The sequence below is a fragment of the Diabrotica virgifera genome, chromosome 1 (assembly GCF_917563875.1).
Source record: "Diabrotica virgifera virgifera chromosome 1, PGI_DIABVI_V3a".
In the NCBI taxonomy this organism is placed as follows: domain Eukaryota; kingdom Metazoa; phylum Arthropoda; class Insecta; order Coleoptera; family Chrysomelidae; genus Diabrotica; species Diabrotica virgifera.
This window is the reverse complement of record NC_065443.1, coordinates 181,328,441-181,350,270: the sequence shown is the minus strand read 5'-3', so window position 1 is coordinate 181,350,270 and position 21,830 is coordinate 181,328,441. Positions and strand designations below refer to the sequence as shown.

Here is a 21,830-nt window from a genome sequence, read left to right as displayed (position 1 = left end):
GTTTGACAAAATTTAGATTTCCCTAAATTTAAAGTTAAGCCACTCTGTTTAATTTTTTCTAAAACACATTTCAAATTATTATCATGTTCACTTTTAGAACATCCAAAAACCAAAATATCATCAAAATACGTTATTGTTCCTGATACACTATCTAAAGCTTCAGACATATATTTTTGAAAAATTTCAGGTGCACAGGTAAGGCCATATTTGGTAATCTCAGATATCTATAACGACCAAAAGGTGTAGTAAAAGTACATAAAAGTGAACTTTCATAATTCAAAGGCAACTGAAGAAAAGCAGATGATGCATCTAATAATGTGAAATAATTAGCCCCTGAAAGCTTAGCAAATAAAGTATCTTTAGTAGGAATTGGAAACCTTTCTCTTTTAACATATTTATTTAGATACACAGGATCCATACATATTCTAATATCAGATCCCTTATTTTTCGGAACAACTACAATAGGATTTTGCCATTCTGTGGGTTCACTAACTGGTACGATAAGGTTTTTACGTACCATATCATCAAGTTTATCTTTAACTTTGCTCCTTATAGCCAGTGGAATTTTTCGTGTCCCACTTATGAATGGCACTGCATCACTAGATAAAGTTATATTAAAATACCTGTTGACCTTTCCTACACCTGAAAAAATGCTCTTATAACTATTTATAATATGATTTGTTTCATTGTCTATCATACTAACACTAGGCTGATCACAAACAATTTTAAAGTCTCTTGCTGCCTTTAGGCCTAATAGAGATTTTTGTGTATCATTATCTAAAATATAGAACAGACAATCTTTAAATATGCTCTTAAAAGAGCAAGGTATATAAATTTTACCAACAACATTAATAACATGTCCAGTATAGCTAGACAATGAACTATTAGTATTTTCAAGCATATTATAATCAATATTTAAATTTTTAAAATCACTACTGTTCAATATATTGACTTCACTTCCAGTATCAACTTTTAAAAAACTCTACCATTAATAATAATTTTTTGGAACCATTCTGAAGAGTTCGGATTAATTTCATTAACGGTCCATACTAGCACCTGTTCATCAGTTAAATCAGTGTCAGAATTACTACGACTACTATCGTTATCATTGATTTCATGGACTTTGTTATTATTATCAGGACAAAATTTACGGTAGTGCCCTTTTTTGTTACACAAAGAACAATATCTGAAAAATGCAGGACACTTACCCCTAATATGCTGAAGTCCACATTTATAACACTGAATATAATGGTTACCTGTATTTTTGTCAGTAACTTTGTGGCTTGTAGACTGCTCCTTCTCATACTTTGAACCATACCTTGACTGTCCTGTTGATCCAGGTCTGCTTTCTTCATTTCTTTTCTTCACAACACTAACACTTTCTTTGGATATTTCACGTTGAGTAACAGCACTATTTTCCATAGCCCTACAGATGTCTATAGCTTGTGCTAGTTTTAAATCAGCACATTGTAATAATTTTTCTTGAATTCGTAGATCATGTGTACCCAAAACAATCCTGTCCAAAATTAAAGTATCCTTTTCTTTAATCTCACATGTTGATGCTAATTGTTTCAAGGCAGTTACAAACTGATCGATACTTTCATTTTGTAATTGATCTCTTAAAGAATTTAAAATGTTCATAAATTAAATTCTTCAGAGGGCTGCAGTATGTATCAAACTTACACAAAACAACGTTGTACTTCTGATCATCTCCATCATTTGCATACTCGAAGGTATTGAATATCTTTAGCCCTTCATCTCCCAGCTGATTTAGGAGAATAGCGATTTTTATGTGGTCTGGTTTTTCACTTTTGCCGGAGGCTGTTAAAAATAACTGGAACTTTTGCTTCCAAAATTTCCACTCGTGTGAAATATTATTTCCTTGGAAACTAAACGGTTCTAAGCCTTTACTAGTATCTGTCATCTTGATTCGAGCACAGTATAGCTCCTTTACTTACGTATACTTTTTATAGGTTTTTTCATATGCACTGGCTTTTAACACAACTTATCGTCACCTATCTTAACCTATCGTCACTTTTACGCTGCCACCATGTAATGTATGCCTCTAGGATTGTGGGACATAATATAACATAAAGCTATTTACGATATGTTTTATTAAGCTTTATAAAGATATGTAAATTAACATTGTTACTCTTGTTCACATAATTCACATGAAGTCCCTAACCTAAGTGTGTTGTCAATGTCTGGTTCATGCCCTGCGAACTCAATGGAAAAAATTGGTTCCATATATATAGTGAGCTTCCGGAATTAGAGATGGCGACACATAATGTGGATCGCTAATATATGTGGTACAAGGCTAATTGAAAAGAAGAAGAATATTTGACAATTGAATGTCGAGTTGGACAGTTGTGTTTATTTGGTAACAGCGTTGCCACATTCAGCAGATTTCTACTTTTTTGATAGATTTTTGATATATTTTTTTTTAATTCTAGTAGGCAATATTTTTTAGTAGGTTTTTGGTATACAGTGATGAGCACGCTAATCACCGGCAAAAAAGCTCAAAAGATGGAAAACATAATACATTGCGAAACAAAAAGAGATGAAACTAGTGGAGGTGGAAATTATCGTTATAAACGTACTATTAATTAACATTACATTACATAGTTTTCCAACTGTAGACGTCTGTGACAGGAGTATTTTATAAAATTCTACTGTCACAGTGACAGTTGTCATACCTCTGATACGTCTAAAGGTGGGAAACTATGTAATGTAATGGTATTTTAGACGTTTATAACGATAATTTCCACCTCCACTAGTTTCATCTCTTTTTGTTTCGCAATGTATTATGTTTTCCATCTTTTGAGCTATTTTGCCGGTTATTAGCGCGCTCATTACTGTATAATATCAACATTTTCTGTGCTATGCATTATGACTAAAATGAAATTAACTCTTTAATAGTATTTTTACATTTGACATTTTGTTACAATTTCCTAATGTCATTACCGAAAATAAGATTCAGGACGTAGGTATGAATACAGAGATTAGAGAAATAAATGAAACTGGTGTCTGATACCAAACTTTCTTGTTTCAAGCAGCAGTGCAGTAGTGTTTCGGGTAATATTTATATAACAAAGAGTTTTGACATTCGGTGAGGCTATTAAAATTAAACTAACGACGGAAAACTAAAATATGTATGTAAAATGTAACTTTGCAAAAATAATGTGTTTACCCGTTTCTATTAACGTAAAATGAAAAAGATTTTTTTCCGTTTTTAACCGTATTACAACTGATGATCGCAATAAACTTTTGAATAAATAGTTATTTATGATATAAATGTTAAAAGTACACGTTTAAGGCAAGCATGTGAAAGTTTGCAGAATGAGCGAAGCGAGTTCTGCAATTCACATGAGTGCTTTAAAAATGTACTTTTTAACACGCATATCATACAATATTTTTTCTACAAACGTAATTACAGGACAATATCTACAAAAACTTTTACTTGGACTTGACTGACATTCCATTTTTATATTTTTTTGACATTACATCAAATTGCCTATACGGTCAATACGAACTGCAGTGCCTTAAAATTTTTAAAGCACTAGTGCCTTGAAGTAACATTTTTAACGCTCGTATGGAGTGCTAAAAATTGCATTTTTAACACGGTTGTAGAAAAAATGTATTTTCATGATTATTTGTCAAAGAAGGTATGAATGAGGTTGGGAATTGTACCAAATTTGATCCAGACATGCATAATATGTTAAAATCAATGGATGACAAAATATTATATAAAAATATTAAATATAAAACTGATAAAAATTAATTAAGTACCTAGGTCATTTTGTTTCCCTGTTAAAATGTAAAAAAAGTTTGGTTTTTTTACATTCACGTTATATTTATTTCTAGTTAAGTTAGCTGCTGTTTTTATTATAAAAAACCTAAATTATACTTAAATAAGTTAATAAAGTTTTAGTTCTTGATTTAGTAGATTTTAGCCAAACATGCAATATATTTCCTAAATAAAATATGGCAACGTTGTCTTGTATTGAATTAAGTGCGTCATTTTGTAATTTTTGTGTTGTGTATGCGTTTTATATCAATTTTATATTTGTGTATTAAGTTTTTATCCCGTACCCAAGTGATTAGTGAAGTGAATGTTTCATATTTTAGTTATTAATAGACATTTTTTCAGTGTATAAATTATTTTTCTTCCCTCAACTGTACCTAGTTGTTTCCAGGTAATGTGAATAATTCCTAAGGTAGAAAGACATTTTACATTATGTTATGAAAACAATGAATTCATGTCAAGATTTATATAAATAATAATTATTACTGTCATTTGTTGGTTTCATTATTGTTCTTACATTGTCCATACATACATACTTATCATTTTTTAAATATAATCGCTGCTCATGCTAAATTCTATGCTTGTGCATGTTATTAATTTTTTGTTTTTGCAATAATTATTTTTATTTTTATGGTTTCTGTAATACAAATATTTTATTGCAAAAACTAAAAATTAATAACGTGCACATTATAGAATTTGGTATGCCTAGCGAAGCTTCCAAAACGGTACAGATATCTTCCAAAACGTTACAGAGATCTTCCAAATCGTTACAGAAATCTTCCAATTTAAAACGCTTAGTTGGCTTCCAAAAATATCGATGGTGTTGGAATACGGGACCAGTTCTGCCCATAGACTATAGAGTTCCCTTTCTACCCCACCCACTCTTCTATGGTGTGGTTGTCATGTCACAGCTGTCACTTGTGGTTCCGATTTCCAAGTGCAACGTTGCCAAGTATATGCGTACATGAGAACCATACATAAAGTGCACTTTACATCAACAATAAATTGAATAAGAAATTGACAATTCAAGGTCAAATTTGACTTAAGGCTGTATGACACTATGCATTTTCTTGTATCATTTCTAATATCGTTTCTGATATCGTTTCTTGTATACATTTTCTTGTATCATTTCTTGTACGTACATTTGTGCCCTGTATGACACTATGCAAGTTCTTGTATCGAAAATTGTATGAAATTCGGCACGTGATTGGTCGAAATTTTGTTTGTCACCCTGTGTCACGTTATGGTAGTACTGCATCTACAGCTGATTTTAAGGATTTTATAAAATTTATAAACTTTTAATTAACATTTTAATCAGAATTTTACGTTGACTGTTTGAGGTTGATTATTTGTGTTTCTATTTTGTTTTGATATTTGTGCTAAAATATTTTCATTAGAATTATTTTCATTTTTATCCAAATTAGGAACTATTATTGTATTTTCGTCTATTAAAAAATTATGCACCATGAAACCTAAATTTATAGTTTGAACTTTACTAGGAGCTAAATATATGGTTATTAGTAGAACGTAGTCCATACCAAACGGTATGGATAAAAGATTTATAAATAATACCTACAAAAACACAAATAAATTCATCAATACATGATCCCGTTTTCATTTCAGCCGCCATTATGAGAGTAAGTAATTATGACATTTTAGATGTTTTACCAGCAGGTTTTACGTTTTTGCTCTTTGCGCAGAAATTGGCGCAGTTCTTGTACAAGAATCTGTGTCTGACTCAAATTCTTGTATCGTTTCTGATATCGTTTCTTGTATCTGTGTATGACACTATGCATTTTTTTGACATATCAGAAACGATATTAGAAATGATACAAGAAAATGTATAGTGTCATACAGCCTTTATACAAAACACCCAATTTTGCCGTGAATAAAAAGAAAATAAAGAAATATGACAAAATAAAACATATCCAATTGTTCTATTTCATCAAATTCCTTCATTTTCTTTTACAAACCATACATTTTGTACACGTTAAATTTGGCCTTGAATTCATCATCATCATCATCATCATTCTCTTTGCCTTATCCCTATGCGGGGTCGGCTTCCCTAATTGCATTTCTCCACACAATTCTATCTTGGGCCATATCAATGTTAATCCCCTTTACCAACATGTCCTGCCTTATCGTCTCCCCCCAGGTCTTCTTTGGTCTTCCCCTCCTACTCCTTCCAGGAATCTGCACTTCAGCTATTCTTCGTATTGGGTGGTTAACGTCTCGACGTTGAACATGACCAAACCATCCTAACCTATGCTCTCTCATTTTGGCATCAATTGGTGCCACACCTAGACTTCCCCTAATATACTCATTTCTAATTTTATCCTTCTTTGTCACTCCACTCATCCATCTAAGCATTCTCATTTCCGCCACATGCATTCGCTGTTCCTCTTTCTTTTTCGCTGCCCAACATTCAGTTCCGTACATCATAGCTGGTCTTATGGCTGTTTTATAGAATTTTCCCTTCAGCTTCATTGGAATTTTTCTGTCACACAACACACCACTCGCTTCTTTCCACTTCATCCATCCAGCCCTAATTCTACTGCATGCATCTCCATCTATTTCTCCATTACTCTGTAATATCGATCCTAGGTACTTAAAACTATTGCTTTTTACAATCATTTCACCATCCAAAGATACCATTTTATTTGTAGTAGCTCCATCTTTAAATGAACATTCCAAATACTCTGTTTTTGTCCTACTAAGTTTTAAACCTTTTTCCTCCAGAGCTTGTCTCCACTGTTCCAGTTTTTGTTCTAAGTCTCTTTCACTATTTCCTACTAACACGACATCATCAGCATACATTAAGCACCATGGAATGTTACCCTGTATTTTCGCTGTTATCTGGTCCAAAACTAATGAGAATAAATACGGACTAAGCACAGAACCTTGATGCAATCCTACTTTCACATGAAATTTATCAGTCTCTCCCACACCTGTCCTAACACTAGTCGTTACTCCCTCATACATATCCCTCACAATCTTTACATATTCACCAGGGACTCCTTTCTTATTGAGTGCCCACCACAGAATCTCTCGAGGAACTCTATCATATGCTTTCTCAAGATCAATGAATACCATATGAGCGTTTGTTTCTTTACTCCTGTATTTTTCCATCAACTGCCTTATAGTGAAAATTGCATCTGTTGTTGATCTACCCTGCATAAAGCCAAATTGATTCTCGGATATTTCGGTCTCTTCACGTATCCGTCTATCAATTACTCTTTCCCATATTTTCATGGTGTGGCTAAGCAGTTTTATAGCCCTGTAGTTTGTACATTGTTGTATATCTCCCTTGTTTTTGTAAACAGGTACCAGTATACTGCTTCTCCATTCGTCTGGCATTTGTCCAACTTCCATAATTCTATTAAATAGACCAGCTAGCCACCTTGTTCCTGTCTCTCCCAATGCTCTCCATACTTCCCCAGGAATATCATCTGGTCCTACCGCTTTTCCTTTCTTTATTTTTTGAAGCGCTTGAGCCACTTCCTCATTGGTTATTTTGGTGACCATTGCTGCTACTGTCTCCGTTGACTCTACGAGCTGTCTGTCAAATTCTTCATTTAATAAGCTGTCAAAGTACTTTCTCCATCTCTTTTTGACATCCCTTTCGTGAACTAGTATTTTATTATTTTCATCTCGGATACATCTAATCTGATTAAAATGGCCTAAATGAATCTAAATTTGGCCTTGAATAACTTTGTCAATTTCTTGTTCAATTTATTGTTGATGTAAAGTGGACATAACAGATACCTCAAGAAACAAAATTAACAATGATAACTTGCCGTTTTAGCCTGGGGTATATGTCACCCCTTCTCGGGGGTGAAAATTACTTTATTATAAATATCCCCACAAATCGAGAGAGTGACAAATTCTAAGCAAAACCGATGCTTATCTAAAAAATGCCCATTTATTGTTTGTATGGATCTAGCAAAAACAAAACACTTATACATAAGTAGAAGACAACACAGAGGAATACTCTGACATATATTTAACATATTATATGAAAAGATAGACCGTTACAAAAATAATCTAAAACAATACTTACAGAACTCTAGGTCTAATAAAATTTAAAAATATTATTGCACGTTAGTGGTTTGGCTTCTTAAACATTTAAAAAAATCAGTAATTTTTTTCTGAATTTTCTTTTATAATGATTTTTGATGTGCAAAGTGTGTGACTAATGCTCAGAAGCGGAGACCGAACTAACCGAGGCCGAACTTACGGGAGTCTACTGTACAGGGTTACGCAATTGAACTGTTACCAACTTCACATCGATATATCTGGCAAATGATAATGACAGCTACGTCAAAGTTGGTCTGATAACACTTCAGTATATTGTTTATAAGCCGTTGTTTATAATCTATATTTTATAATTATAATCAATTATAAATCAAATCGCAACATCAACGTTAAAAAGGGAATCATTAAATCCTTATATGATAGAGCCAAAATTACTTGTTCTGACGAAAATTCATTTTTAGAAGAAAAACAATTGTTAACATCTGTTTTATTAAAAAATGATTATCCTTTATCGTTTATAAATAAGGAATTGTCAAGATTGGATCGAATGGAACAGAACAACTTAGAACGGGATCCTACAACATTCACAAGAAATAATACGAGGAAAATATCAATACCATATATAAAAGGACTATCCGAGAAACTTAAAACAATACTCTTTTGGAGTAAATAGTTTTATTCGGTCCTGTATCTGTAGTGGTTCTTCTAATATTTGGTTCGCTTCTGGTACTTGGTCGTCATTTAGTGGAGTAAAAACTTCTGCTAAATACTCGGCAATTAGGTCAGCCTTTTCTTTATCACTTTTTGCCCATGGTCCTGGTGGTGTTGAATTTTTACGTATTGGAGGTAATGCTGTTATTGGCTTTCTCTTACTTTTTATGGGCTTCCATATAGAGTTGTCTTGTCTTGATAGATTGGTGATGTAATTCGTAAATGACTCATTTTTGACTTCTTGCAGCTTTGATTTTAATTTGTTGCTGATGCGATTGTATCTTGTTCTGCTGTCTGGTGTGTGTGTTCGTTGCCATGCAGATCTGGCCTTTCTTTTTTCAGCTACCAGTTTTTTTATTTCTAAAGGTATATTACTTATGTTTCTGTTGGGACTACTTTGTGGGGTAGCTGATTTAGCTGCATACTGTAGTATGTTTATAAATTTGTTATAGTCCTCTTCAATTTCTTCTGGTTTTTTCAGCCTCGTTGTTATTTCGATAGTATCGTGAATTATTTGTCGGTAAGTGTCCCAGTTTGTTTTATTGTTGTGCAGGTGGAGTTTTGGTTTTTTAGTGATAACTGTTGTACTTACCGTTGCTATTATTGGGCTATGGTCAGTAGTTAGGTCATAGCTTGGTGTTATATCTGTATAAGTTATACCGATACCGTTTGTTATGAAGAAGTCCAATAAATCTGGTTTTTTGTTGGGATCGGTCGGCCAGTATGTTGGTGTTCCCGTTGACATAAATGAGTAATTCTTATTTTGTATAACATGTGCCAGTTCTCTGCCTTTTGGTCCTAAAGTTTGGAAAAATTCTTCATAGTGTTCTCGTTTTAGATTATGGCGAGGAGGGCAGTACACAGCTGTTATGTTGACATTATATGGAAGTGCTTCAACGCTTACTGTCGTTGCTTGGATGTGTTCTTCTTTGTACTTCAGTAGTTCATGATGTTTAATATTTTCTTTGATGAGTATTGCTGTACCTCCGTGGGCTGTGCCGTCAGGATGCTCAGTATGATATAGTTTATATTTAGGTATGTTAAAATAAGTTCTGTTCGTAAAGTGCGTTTCACTAATTAAAAATATGTCAATTTTATTTATGTCTAGAAATATTTTCACTTCTTCTGTATGGCTTGGAAGGCCGTTGGCATTCCATTGGGCTATTCGAAGAAACTTAACCATTTACTTCATTTTGTTCATAAGAATGGTAAGCATGTTGAGGACCATGCTATTTTGTTGGATTAGTTGGTTGAATAGATTCTTGAATTCTTCCAAAAACTTGTTTAACACAGTGGTTGTATCTTCTGTTTGGTTGTGTTTAGTTACTTCAGCGTAGCTCAAGCCCTGGGGCAGTGGATTGGATAGTTGTTGTGTGTTTCTTGTGTATATATCATTTGTGTAGATTGCTGATGGGTTTTGATGCTCTCCATTGTTTTTGTTGCTTCCTTTGGTAAGTTTCTTATAGTGATCACATCCCTTATAATTGGCTGGGTGGCCTCCATTGCATAACGCACATATGGCTGGCGTCTCCTTTGACTTTTTGCACGTGGTGGTATTGTTTGAGCCTCCGCATTTTACACAGACGAATTGTTTATTACAATATGATTTGGAATGTCCATATTGTTGGCATCTCATGCACTGTATTATACTGTTTTTTGTTTTTTAGTTTGTGGAGGTTCTATGAGTACTACTCTGTTCTGTAGGCCTGTTATATTATAGACACCTTTATTGTTTTGCGCGGGTTCTAAATCTACAAAGAAGAGAACACCTTTCTGCATAGTGTCTAATATCAGATTTATGTGATACTATTCAATCTCTAAGATATCTCGAACATTGGCCGATGTATTTTTTGTTACAATCATTACATGGGATACTATACACTATGCCTGACTGGAGCTCTCTAGGAGTCTTATCTTTTAATTTTGAGAAGGTAGAATTTACAGTGGAACCTCGATAACTCGGATTAATGATAACTCGGATTAATCGGGACCGCGGCCGATCCGGGTTATCGAAAATCCGGGGTAGCCGGAGAATATGGTCAAAATTAATAAAATACGGTAGACTTACAGATAAACTCCGTTAGAATTGAAATAACATGAAATATAAATATGCACAGTACCTACACATCTAAGTTACTAAAAACACGCAAACACAAACGTAAGCAAACAAGCGAACAATCTACAAGACCGTACTACACACAATACAGTCACAATCGATGTTATGTTATTTAAGAACAGTGAAAACTAAAGACCATTGTTTGAAAAAGAATTTATTAAATAGTCTTTTTAAACAATGCTGTTTGAAATATATAAAGGAATACTACATACAGGTGTCTGTTGTTTCTGTCGGCGCGGCGTGTACCATTAGTCATTTTTACTGTCGTATAGTTCAAATTACACAAATACACATTATCTCTCAAATATTATATTACAAACATTTTTATTGTTGAAATGTTTATCTGATAATTAACTATTTTGATTGGAAATACGCCACAAATAAATTGTCATTGTCATTGTCAAAATACAAAATACTGAAAATCAAAATGTTTATCTGATGAAAATCGGTCCGGGTTAGCCGGACTTCCGGGTTATCGGGGGCCGACTTATCGGGGTTCCACTGTACTGTTAAGACCGTTTTGTTTGCAACTTTGATTTCTAAATATGGTTTTAATATTCGTGTTAACTTGGGTGTGATCTCTTGTACATAAGGTAAAGTGACGAATTTAGTGGTGGCTGGGTTAACATTGCTGGTTGCTGCAGGATCTTGTTCAGTTAATTGATTGTTGTTAATTATGTTTATGGATGATGTACTGAATAGGATCTTTTTTAATAATAAAGATGGATATGAATTGTCGATGAACAATTGGTAAATAATTCTTAGGTTCTTTTTGTGGTACGATGTGTCAGATATCTGCATTACCCTGTTTTTCATTTGTTTGACTAGGTTTGTTTTGATTGTTTATGGTAAGAGTTGTAATTGAGAAACCTACCTGAACTCATGCTTTTTCGATACCAGTCAATAGTAATAATATTTGTGTTCGATTGTATAAACTTTGTATCTAGAAAAGGGATGGATTGATGTTCATCCTTTTTTTCTATAGTGAATTTTATGTAAGGATCGTAGCTATTGAACACAAATAGTAGTTCGTCTTCTTTGTCTTTGGGTATTGCCAATATCATGTCATCTACATATTTTTTAATAAAATGTATTTTAAAGGAGATAACGTATCACTACGTCTAGTAGATCATCCATAACATATGAGGCCAATATGGGGCTAATTTTTGCACCCATAGGTGTACCAAATTTTAAAGAAAATTTTTTGTTGTCAAAAGAAAAATATGAGTTATTAAATAAAAAAGAAATTAAATTGACAAAGTATCAAGATCTATCTTGCAATGTTGAGCAATCTCATCCCAGTGTTTGTAAATTGATCTAATACAAGCTCGTAAATACACGTTATTGAATAAAGATACCACGTCAAGACTGACAAGGACATAGTCTTTAGGTAGTTGCAAGAACTTCTTTTGGTGGGTGCTTACTATTCTCAGGAGGAATATCTCGGGGCTACCCTGTTGTGATAGTCCTACAGCTCTCTTAAATGTTCTGTGTGCTCTTGTGTTTTTATGCTAATATTCTAACTTTGTGTTAAGTATTTAGACTAGGTGATAAAATTTTATAGATTTTACTTATTAAGTGTTAGCTTGCCAATGTATTTCAATGATGCATTTTAACAGACTTTGACTTATGGTAAATACTTTGTATATTGACATCAATAAACTGAATTGAATATTATTAAATTTCTTTTTTACATCAAAAGAATCTCTGATGTAGTACTCATTATCAAGAACATACGCTGACGTTAATATGTCTGTAAGGAAAGTGGCTATACTTTCCGTTGGTGCATTTATAGAAGATACAATTGGTCGAACTGCTAACGTAGGCTTATGTATCTTAGGCAATGAGTAGTACCTAGGAGCTACGCTATTATAATAGTAAGGCGTTTTCTAGTCTTCTCATCAATGATTTTTTTAGTGCATAATTGTTTAATTAAATTATTACTCTTTCTTTGGATAGATTCTGTAGGATCTGTATGTAACTCCTGATAATATGTCATTTTATAATAGTTGGTTAGATAATTATGTATAATCAGATTTGTTCATGATGACAGTGACATTTCCTTTATCAGATTTAGTTACAATCAGCTCCGGGTGTTCTTTTACAAAATTTTTTGCTGTATCGAAAATTTTATGTAAAAAATTGTTTGTATTTTTACTATATGCAACATAATTAGTTAGAATGTTTGTTGCTCTTGCTCTTACTATATTTTTTATACTATTATCTACAATAGAAGAGGATACTGAATCAATATCTGACAAAAGGCCTTTGATAGATATATCATGATGTATTCTTGGTTCTAAACTGAATTTAGGTCCAAGTGATAACAAGTCTAAAACGTCTTGTGGAATCTCGACATTACTGATGTTTTTTATCCAATTTTTGTTAGTTGTTAAGATTTTCTTTTTTAAGTTAGATTTAAGTTTTTCGAGTTTCCTCATATGTTTCAGTTTGGTATCATTAAATATTTTATTGTAAACTTTCATTTGTTTTTTTTTTTTTGAAAATTCATTAAAAGTTCTTTCATTACAATCATGAATCAATTTGTCTTTCAAATTAATCTTGAACTTGAAACAGCGTTGTTATTTTTCTTTTAATTTCTATGGACTCTAGAAGTTCCCTCTTCTTTTTGTTGGGTTCACTTTTTAGGATTTTAGTTTTATCGAAATCAAATTTGTGTTTCTTTTCGTTTTCATGTTTTGTGAATGCCGTAGTGTTATTTTTGTCATATTTGTGAGACCGAATTCTAGAGTTTAGTAGCTGGCTGGTTTGTCCGATATATACCCCATCGCAATTTGAACAAGGAATTTCATATACAACATGTGATTTTTTTGATTGCTGGGTTTTAGTTTTTAGTTTAGTAATGTTATGCTTGGCTAGGAGATTTGAGAGTTGTTCAGATAACCCTTGTATGTAAGGCAGAGACATATAGTTCTTCTTTTCCTTATTATTTTTGTTGTTGTTTTTGTCGTTGTAAAAGGTATGTAGTTGTGACTTGAAGGTGTTTTCAATGAGGTGATATGGGTATGAATTAAGTGTTAGTGCTGTTTTTGCTTTTTTTATAGCATGAGGTCTATTGATAGGATCGCACAACCTGATGGCTCTGTCGGCTAGGCCAAGAACTACTGATTTCTTCTGGGACAACGGGTGATGAGAGTTGAAGTTTAGGTATCTTGACGACCAGGTTTTTTTGGTGTACCATGAAGTAGTTATGATGCTGTTGTCTCGATGGTAAGGTCAAGTCCAGAAAATTGATTTGACAATTTTCTTTAACTTTAACGTGAATTTAAGTTTTTGGTGGAAGTTATTGAACTCATTTAGCAAAACATTCATTTTGTCCTCTGGTGCAGCACCAAATACCTACATTTAATAAAAAAAAATACCTTTATGTGAATAAAATAAAAATAATTTTGTATAAAACATTTATATAATAATGTATTTAAGCGCATAAACATGTTAAACCTTAATAATTACGTAGGTACCTACAGAAATAATTAAAATATATTTTAGCTTCTTTCTATAATCTCGTCGTCCTCACTTTCACTGCCACTGTCGTATGGTATAAAATGACATTAATTTCATCTTGGAAATCAGTCATTAAGAATAACAAACTGCAATTACGATCCAAATTTTCCAAATGAGCAATGAGTTACTCAATAAAATGTGATCAGTAATAATTTTAAGCTTATTTAATATTCTTTGTTATAACTTAATTTAGGTGAACTGACCATCAACAATTATAATTTATTTATTCTCAACTGTAGGACAATGTAAAACTTTACTTAAACTTGACTGACAATCTATTTTATATCTTTCTTGACGTTACTTCAGAACTGTCTATACTTCTATACTGTCAATGCATAAATTAACAACCGTAGAACACCATCCACTTTTAATGTTGAATATTCTAACATTCTTAACCAAAAAAAGTTATTACGCATATCGATTATAAAATTGCTGATTACTTTTCGAAAATGACTATCACTCACAAAAAAAAACAATGAAAAATATTGTTTTACTTGACTGTAACGGCTTAGTTTTAATTTAACATTTTTAGGGACCTACATTTTTAGGACCTAGGTAATGTCCGATTGAAAATTCTTTTGAAAAAAATCAGCATTGCCGCGCTAAAAACTCCCATAAGGATTGTATTGCCGTGTGTTCGTGTACTGTAAAGTCAAGGTGGGACAGACAGTAGTGGCTTTTAAATGGCAAAAAAGCTAGTTGTCAACTATCTCTAATCCTAGTCACAGCAACTCCATAATGAAGGGATAGTGTGACACCTTACCCTCTTAAATAAAACATAATATAGAAGGAATTTTAAAAATGCAACATGCCTATTCACTGTGCAATTACTGTGACAATTAACCAGAAAGTCTTCATTAAAAATCTGAAACCATTCAATTAAAAGCAATTTTTTTTTATTTTAAAATCAAATTTGCATATTTTTACGTCACACTAACCATAGACCTTACCCATGTTAGAAATTTTATTTTGAAAATTAGTTCATATTAAATGGTAAATACTTTTGTTTAGTAACAAAAAAACAGATGACCATAAACAAAAAACAAGAAATAAATTGTAATTGAAGCAGTTAGAAGTAAAACAGCCTAAGTGCAATTTTCACGGAAACGACTTTAGTGCTGTTTCACGTGCTGAATATCTTGTACTGTTTGGTAGTAAAATCGACTATGCTCTAACTCTACTTTATCGCCATCTTTTGATGAATAGAAAAAACAACCAAAATGAAATTCACCAACCCTTAAGAGCAGAAATCGCCTTAGTGCACCTAGGCTGTTTTACTTCCAAACAAGCGACTGGAAATAAATATATTTTTATTAGATACTTAAGTTGTTTGGGTTTTACTCACGGTTTGGATTTTTTATGGAGTGTAGGTTATACTACTCTAGTAGATTAATAGCAGTGTTGTAAGTGATACTATTGTTTGCAGAAATTATATATTTTGTCATTAAAATATTTGGATCATGTTTTTGAGTCAGGTACTGTCATAATGATTTTTGAAAAAAACAGAAAATAAGAATCTATTAGTTAAGTCATGATCAAGTAAATGTGATTGCTTACAGTGACTCATGCGGCGGTCAGAATAAGAATAAAAATATAAGCAAATTATTCATACACATTGTTCGCACTACACATATTGAAAATATTGACCACAAATTTTTTGAACCTGGTCTCACCTATATGGAGTGTGATCGGAGTTTCGCTATAATAGAAAAACTGAAAAATAAAAATCCTGAGATATTTGTACCTGATCACTGGTGTTACTTAAAAGTGTTCAAAAAAATTTGTTGTTATTAAAATGACATATTTTGTGTCCCTTTCAAATTTAAATAATTTCATTAAAGATAAGAAGGATAGCGAAGATCTTGTGATCAAATGGAGAGACATTAAGTGGTTTAAATATAATAAAAACCAAAAATACCAATTTTCTTTTAACAGTACTTTAGACGAAGACGAAGAAAAATACAATAAGAATGTTGGACGACTGGTGAATAATCTACTTTGGAACCTCTTGGAGATCAAGCAAAATAAAAAAAAAATAAGTATCAAAATGGGAAAATTTACAACAGCTGCTAGATTTCATACCCCCCCATTTACCAAAGCCGCAAAAACACAATGAAAAAAGCCAGCACCGCTGTTGAGTCTTGCAAAGAAGATGCCAATGACGAACAAGACGGGTACATAGATTTTTTTGTCAGATTATAAGTAACTTTAGTGTTATAACAGAGTAAAATTTGTGTTTTTTTAAGAAAAAATAAATAATATTAATTGAAAATTAAGCTTTTGCTTTGTTCCTTTTATGTATTATAAAGTCATTTTTGCTTAAAGGTAAAACTATTTAAGTGCACTTTTTTGTCAAGAGGTAAAAAAAATAAAAAAATTTCTCGCCAGAAGTATCTTTAAAATTTTATACTTATTTTGAATTGTTTAATACTTTAAAAATTTTTATTTTGAACGTGCAGAATTTTTAAAGGAGCAAAAACTTTGATGCTTTATTTCTAAAAATGTGTATTTTGCTACTTAGGCGGTTTTGCTTGTGACCCCTTTATTATATGTTAAAAAGAAACTTATCGAACCTGTCAGGATTCTGCCGTGTCGGGATTTTGGGGTAGACCCTGATAATACATATATAAAAAGAATTACAGAAGGCCGAAGATCAATTCGGATGGTATCAATTCGGATCAATTAATTAGGAGGGTAGTTAAGGGGTTGTTTTCACTGATTTTTCGTAGAAAAAAGTAGGTACCGACCTTATTTTGATCATAAGTCACTCAATTTTTATGCTAGAAACTTTTTTTGAAAGGTCTAATTGCATACTTCTAAATATTCTGCAAAATGCAAAGTTTTTCCGTTATTTGGCTTTGAATATTTCAAATTATGCATTTGACGAAAAAACTAACCTTTAACATGCCGTATCTCAGTTTGTATTGTTTGTAGAAAAATTATAAAAAAAAGGATTTTGTTTGTCTTTCTAAAAGATACAATTTTTAAAGCTACAGTTTTTTGATTAAATGTATATTTTTGAGTTATTCTCAAAAACCCTCTAAAGAAGTCGATTTTTTCGTCGAAAAACTGTTACTTTCAACCGCGAATAACTCGAAAAATATTAGTATTACGAAGAAAACGCAAAGGACATTTTTTTCTTTACAAATTTAATTTTGAATTAAAAAAAATAGATTTAACTATTTTAATTGATTCAGTTGTTTTCATCATTAGAAAATAATTTATATTTTCTTTTATTTTTAATGTTTGTGTTTTATCGTTGTATTTTTACGTGTATCTAATTTTTATATTTTCATTATTATGACAAAAGCTCTGCTTTATTGTATTGGGTTTATCCCGTTAATAAATAATAGTTATTTATGATATAAGTGTTAAAAGTACACATTTAAGGCACGCATGTGAAAGTTTGCAGAATAAGCGATAGCGAGTTCTGCAATTCACATGAATGCCTTAAAAATGTACTTTTTAACACGCATATCATACAATATTTTTTCTACAAACGTAATTACAGGACAATATCTACAAAAACTTTTACTTGAACTTGATTGACATTCAATTTTTATATTTTTTTGACATTACATTAAAATTGCCTATACGGTCAATACAAATTGCAGTGCCATAAAAATTTTAAGGCACTAGTGCCTTAAAGTAGCATTTTTAACGCTCGTATGGAGTGCTAAAAATTGCATTTTTAATACGGTTGTAGAAAAATAAAAATAAATTACATTTTCCGTCGATTTCCATGGTTAAAATGTAATGAAAAATTCCCGCCCCAAGATGGGGTGGTAACCAACCCTAAGGTTTTAGCGTACAGCGGCATAATATAGAAAATGATTCGGCTTCATTTCCAGGCCTAATCTCCAGTAACATTATTTAAATTCTAGAATCAGTTGTTTGTGTGAATCAACTCTTACTAAATGGCATTGGGAAGAGTATACTTTCACTAGTTGGAGTCTACTTTTACTAGTAAATATTGAATAAAAATCTTCATTTTATATTTATAATCAACCCTTACTGAAACCAGCCGTTTGAGTTGACTCGAACTAGAAATAGTCAACTCCAACTGAATAATCAACTTATGTTGATAAACTCCAATGTAACTTATATATTTTTTTTTTTTTCAGTAATCTGTTAATGGACGCGCATCATTGTGTGGCACTTATCTACAGTACATTTCAAGTTCTATATGTGTTATTCAACAAACAGACGATGTGCAGGTTTGATTTTTATGTTAAACAAGATCATTTCAACAAATATATTTAAGTTTCTAAGTATATAATCGACTTTTATTTATCCTCATTTCTATGCCATTTCATTTTTATTCTAGATAGAAACATCTTTATGTTCTAGAAACAAATAATAATTGTTTAATACCAGAAAAAGTATCAACCTTTGAATACCTAGGGAGTTTAATTGACGACGGGAGAATAGACGCTGAAATAGCAAATAGAGGAAACAAATCGACACGGATATTTTATGCCTTACATAAACCCATACTACCCAAACAGCACAGTACGTTTTGAGTACGTACAATTTTGGTACTGTACGTACATGATGTAAAATGTACGTTTTAAGTACGTACACTGGGGTACATACCAGTACGTACAGAATAGTACGTACTATTACGTCCAAGTATGTACCATGAGAAAGAAGAGCTAAGGCATATTTATTATGTCAGGTTATGTTAACCTAACCTAATTTATTTGGTTAGGAACAGGAACTGTCCTTCCACCTCGAGTACAGTTTTGATGTGATAATTCATTGCAAGACAGTTTCATTTAGATTTTTTTTTTACTTATTTTTGGTGTTGGAGCTTAGTGTGGTTTCCTGTTATCTTAAGATTATTGAGGTGAGTGTTTTTTAACTTATTATAGTAATACTGAAAAATGTATTTTGTGGGCGAGGAAGTTAGATAAATAAAATTAAATAAAAAATAAGTAGGTATATTTAAAACAAAACGATTTGGCAAACTTTAAGAGTCATAAGTTTTGCTTGTTTTTGTACTTCAAATATGAATTTTTTTTCATATTGGTGAATAAAAAGGTAATTTTAACAATTAATTCATCATTTAGGTATCTATTTTAAATTTTAGACATGTCATCAAATAGTAAACATTACAAAAATGCTACAAAGCAATTGAAACGATTTAAGCAAATGAATGTGCAAAAAATATCTAGTTTTAATATTTCAGTGAAAAGTGAAATACTAGTTTAGATAATAAAACTATGGATATGACGAGACACTAATGATAATTCAATGGATGTTTTTGAAAATTTAGAACATCATCCATTACCACACTCTCTTTCAGACACACTCTGTTTTGAATATGAGAATATATTATTAGAAGATGAAAAATGTATTAGTGATACTACGGAGGATACTACATAAAAGTCTTACCAGTAGCTTATAAGAATGGTGCTGTAAACATAATATTACACATGTGGCTATTAATGACCTGTTAAATATTTTAAAACCATATCATCCTGAATTACCCCAAGATGCTAGAACTCGTGTTACACACTCCAAGGAAAACTATTCTACAACCAATAAACTCAGGTCACTATATTCATTTTGCATTGAGAAATTGTTTGCAAAAACTACTGTCTCAGTATTCTGGAGAAGAGTGTCTTGATACTGTAGAAATTTTAATTAATATAGATGGTCTTCCACTTTCAAAAAGTTCATCCAGTCAAGTGTATCCAATTTTATGCAGTTTATATCCGAAACAGGGGCCAGTTGATATAGTTGGTATATATCACGGTTATGAGAAACCCAAAGATTCTAATTTATTTTTAGAAAAATTTGTAGATGCCATAGAAATAATAATTAATAATGGTATGAAATATGAAAGTAGAACTTATTTTATTAAAATTAAAGGTTTTATTTGTGATGCTCCTGCTAAAGCATACATTACATGTACTAAAGGTCATTCTGGTTACATGTCTTGCAGTAAATGTGACATTGAAGGGGTTTACACTAATAGGATTTGTTTTCCTGACACGAAGAATTTTCATTTGCGCACTGCATAAATTTGACTGTATTTAAACTACATTTGACTGTAATTAAATGCATTATGTAACAAAGATATGTACTATTGGCACCGTGCAAGTTCGGCAAAGCGACCTCTATTTTTACGCTCTGTACTTTTATTCGCACTTTTAATTATATTGGCCAATTATATTAGTCCTGGTTGCTGGATAATTGTCAAGGCCATGGTCCAAAAAAATAATAAGAAAAAATAAGATGCAGGTTATGTTATGCAAACGTAAACAATTGTATGTAGTAAATAAAATTAGTTATTAAAATGCAGTACTGCAAGCAAAATACAATTAATTAAATTTACCTTTATATAATAATTGCATATCATATCAATATTGTGGAGCAATATATAATTTTTCTGCTTCAATGACAGAAGGTATGAAATATACGTCAATTTGACAATTTCAATTGACAATATGAATTATTTAAGATAGCTGCAATATTTCTCCGCGACTCGCGCACGGTCGTTTCTCGTTTCCCTTCCAAGTACTTGCACACCGCGAATACAGTTAACTATAATTTATTGGGCTTAAAATAAAGCATTTAATCGTACTAGAGGGACATCAGTCTTAAAATAGATTTTTTTAAATTAATGTAAAAAACAACCCACTTCTAAATTTCTAAATATTTAGAGCAGTTGCAAAAATGATTTGATTTTCGGAGACACACAAGGCAGACATACATTTAGCAGTATTATTTATTTATATGGGTGTATTTCCATGAGTTAATTAATGCTTCAGTTGATGATGGTTGTGATAAAATATTCTTTATCAAAAGTATCCAGTTTTATAATTTGATATTCTTTCTTGATAGAAGCTGCAATAAAAAGTCAAAAATGTAGTGATAAGAAGGTGGCGGAGCAAGAAATTGGACGATGGTTGAGGAGAGCCGGGGATCGCTTAAAAACTTTCAAGGAAAAGGAATCAGAATAAAAATTGAATTTATTTATTTTTTAAATAATAAAGATATATTCACCTATATTTACTTTTATTTACATAAATCATCATAAGTGTGTATAGTATGTACATAATATTATGTATATACAGTGATGAGCGCGCTAATAACTGGCAACATAGCACAACAGATGGAAAACATATTAAATTGTGAGATAAAAAGAAATAAAACTAGTAGAGTTGTTAAAATTAGCGATAGTAACATATAAATTGATATTATATTGATTGTTTCCCACCTTTAGACGTATCAGAGGAGTATGTCAACTAAAACTGTCACTGTGACAGTGGCATTTCTCAAAATCGTCTGATACGTCTAAAGGTGGGAAACAATCAATATAATGTCAATCTACAAGTTACTACCGCTAAATTTAACACCTTCACTAGGTTAATCTCTTTTTATCTCACAACTTAATATGTTTTCCATCTTTTGCGTTATTTTGTCGGTTATTAGTGCGCTCATCACTGTATAGTATGTACTACGTACATACCTTCAATATGTATCTACTAGGTACGTACCGTCAGTACGTATTAGGTACGTACCATAATTTGGAAAATGTACGTATTAAGTACCTACTTCATACAGCAAAGTACGTACATTGTATGTACTTTATGTCCCATCAGTACGTACTTAGTATGTCTTATGTAC

General features: G+C 31.9%; 1 protein-coding gene and 1 long non-coding RNA gene across 2 annotated transcripts in view; both read left to right on the top strand.

Annotated features, from left to right (window-relative positions):
* The window catches only part of LOC126878950 (40S ribosomal protein S24), a 28,172-nt gene extending 9,701 nt beyond the window's left edge, over positions 1–18,471 (top strand). The window contains exon 4 of the mRNA XM_050641825.1: positions 18,317–18,471. Coding sequence (XP_050497782.1) covers positions 18,317–18,319 — 3 coding nt within the window. The 3' untranslated portion in view covers positions 18,320–18,471. The remainder of the gene's footprint in view (positions 1–18,316) is intronic.
* Positions 18,472–19,143: 672 nt separating this feature from the next.
* On the top strand, positions 19,144–21,209 carry LOC126878960 (uncharacterized). The gene is made up of 2 exons (XR_007695908.1): positions 19,144–19,235; positions 21,045–21,209. It is a non-coding gene; the product is annotated as an uncharacterized LOC126878960 (long non-coding RNA).
* Positions 21,210–21,830: the final 621 nt, after the last annotated feature.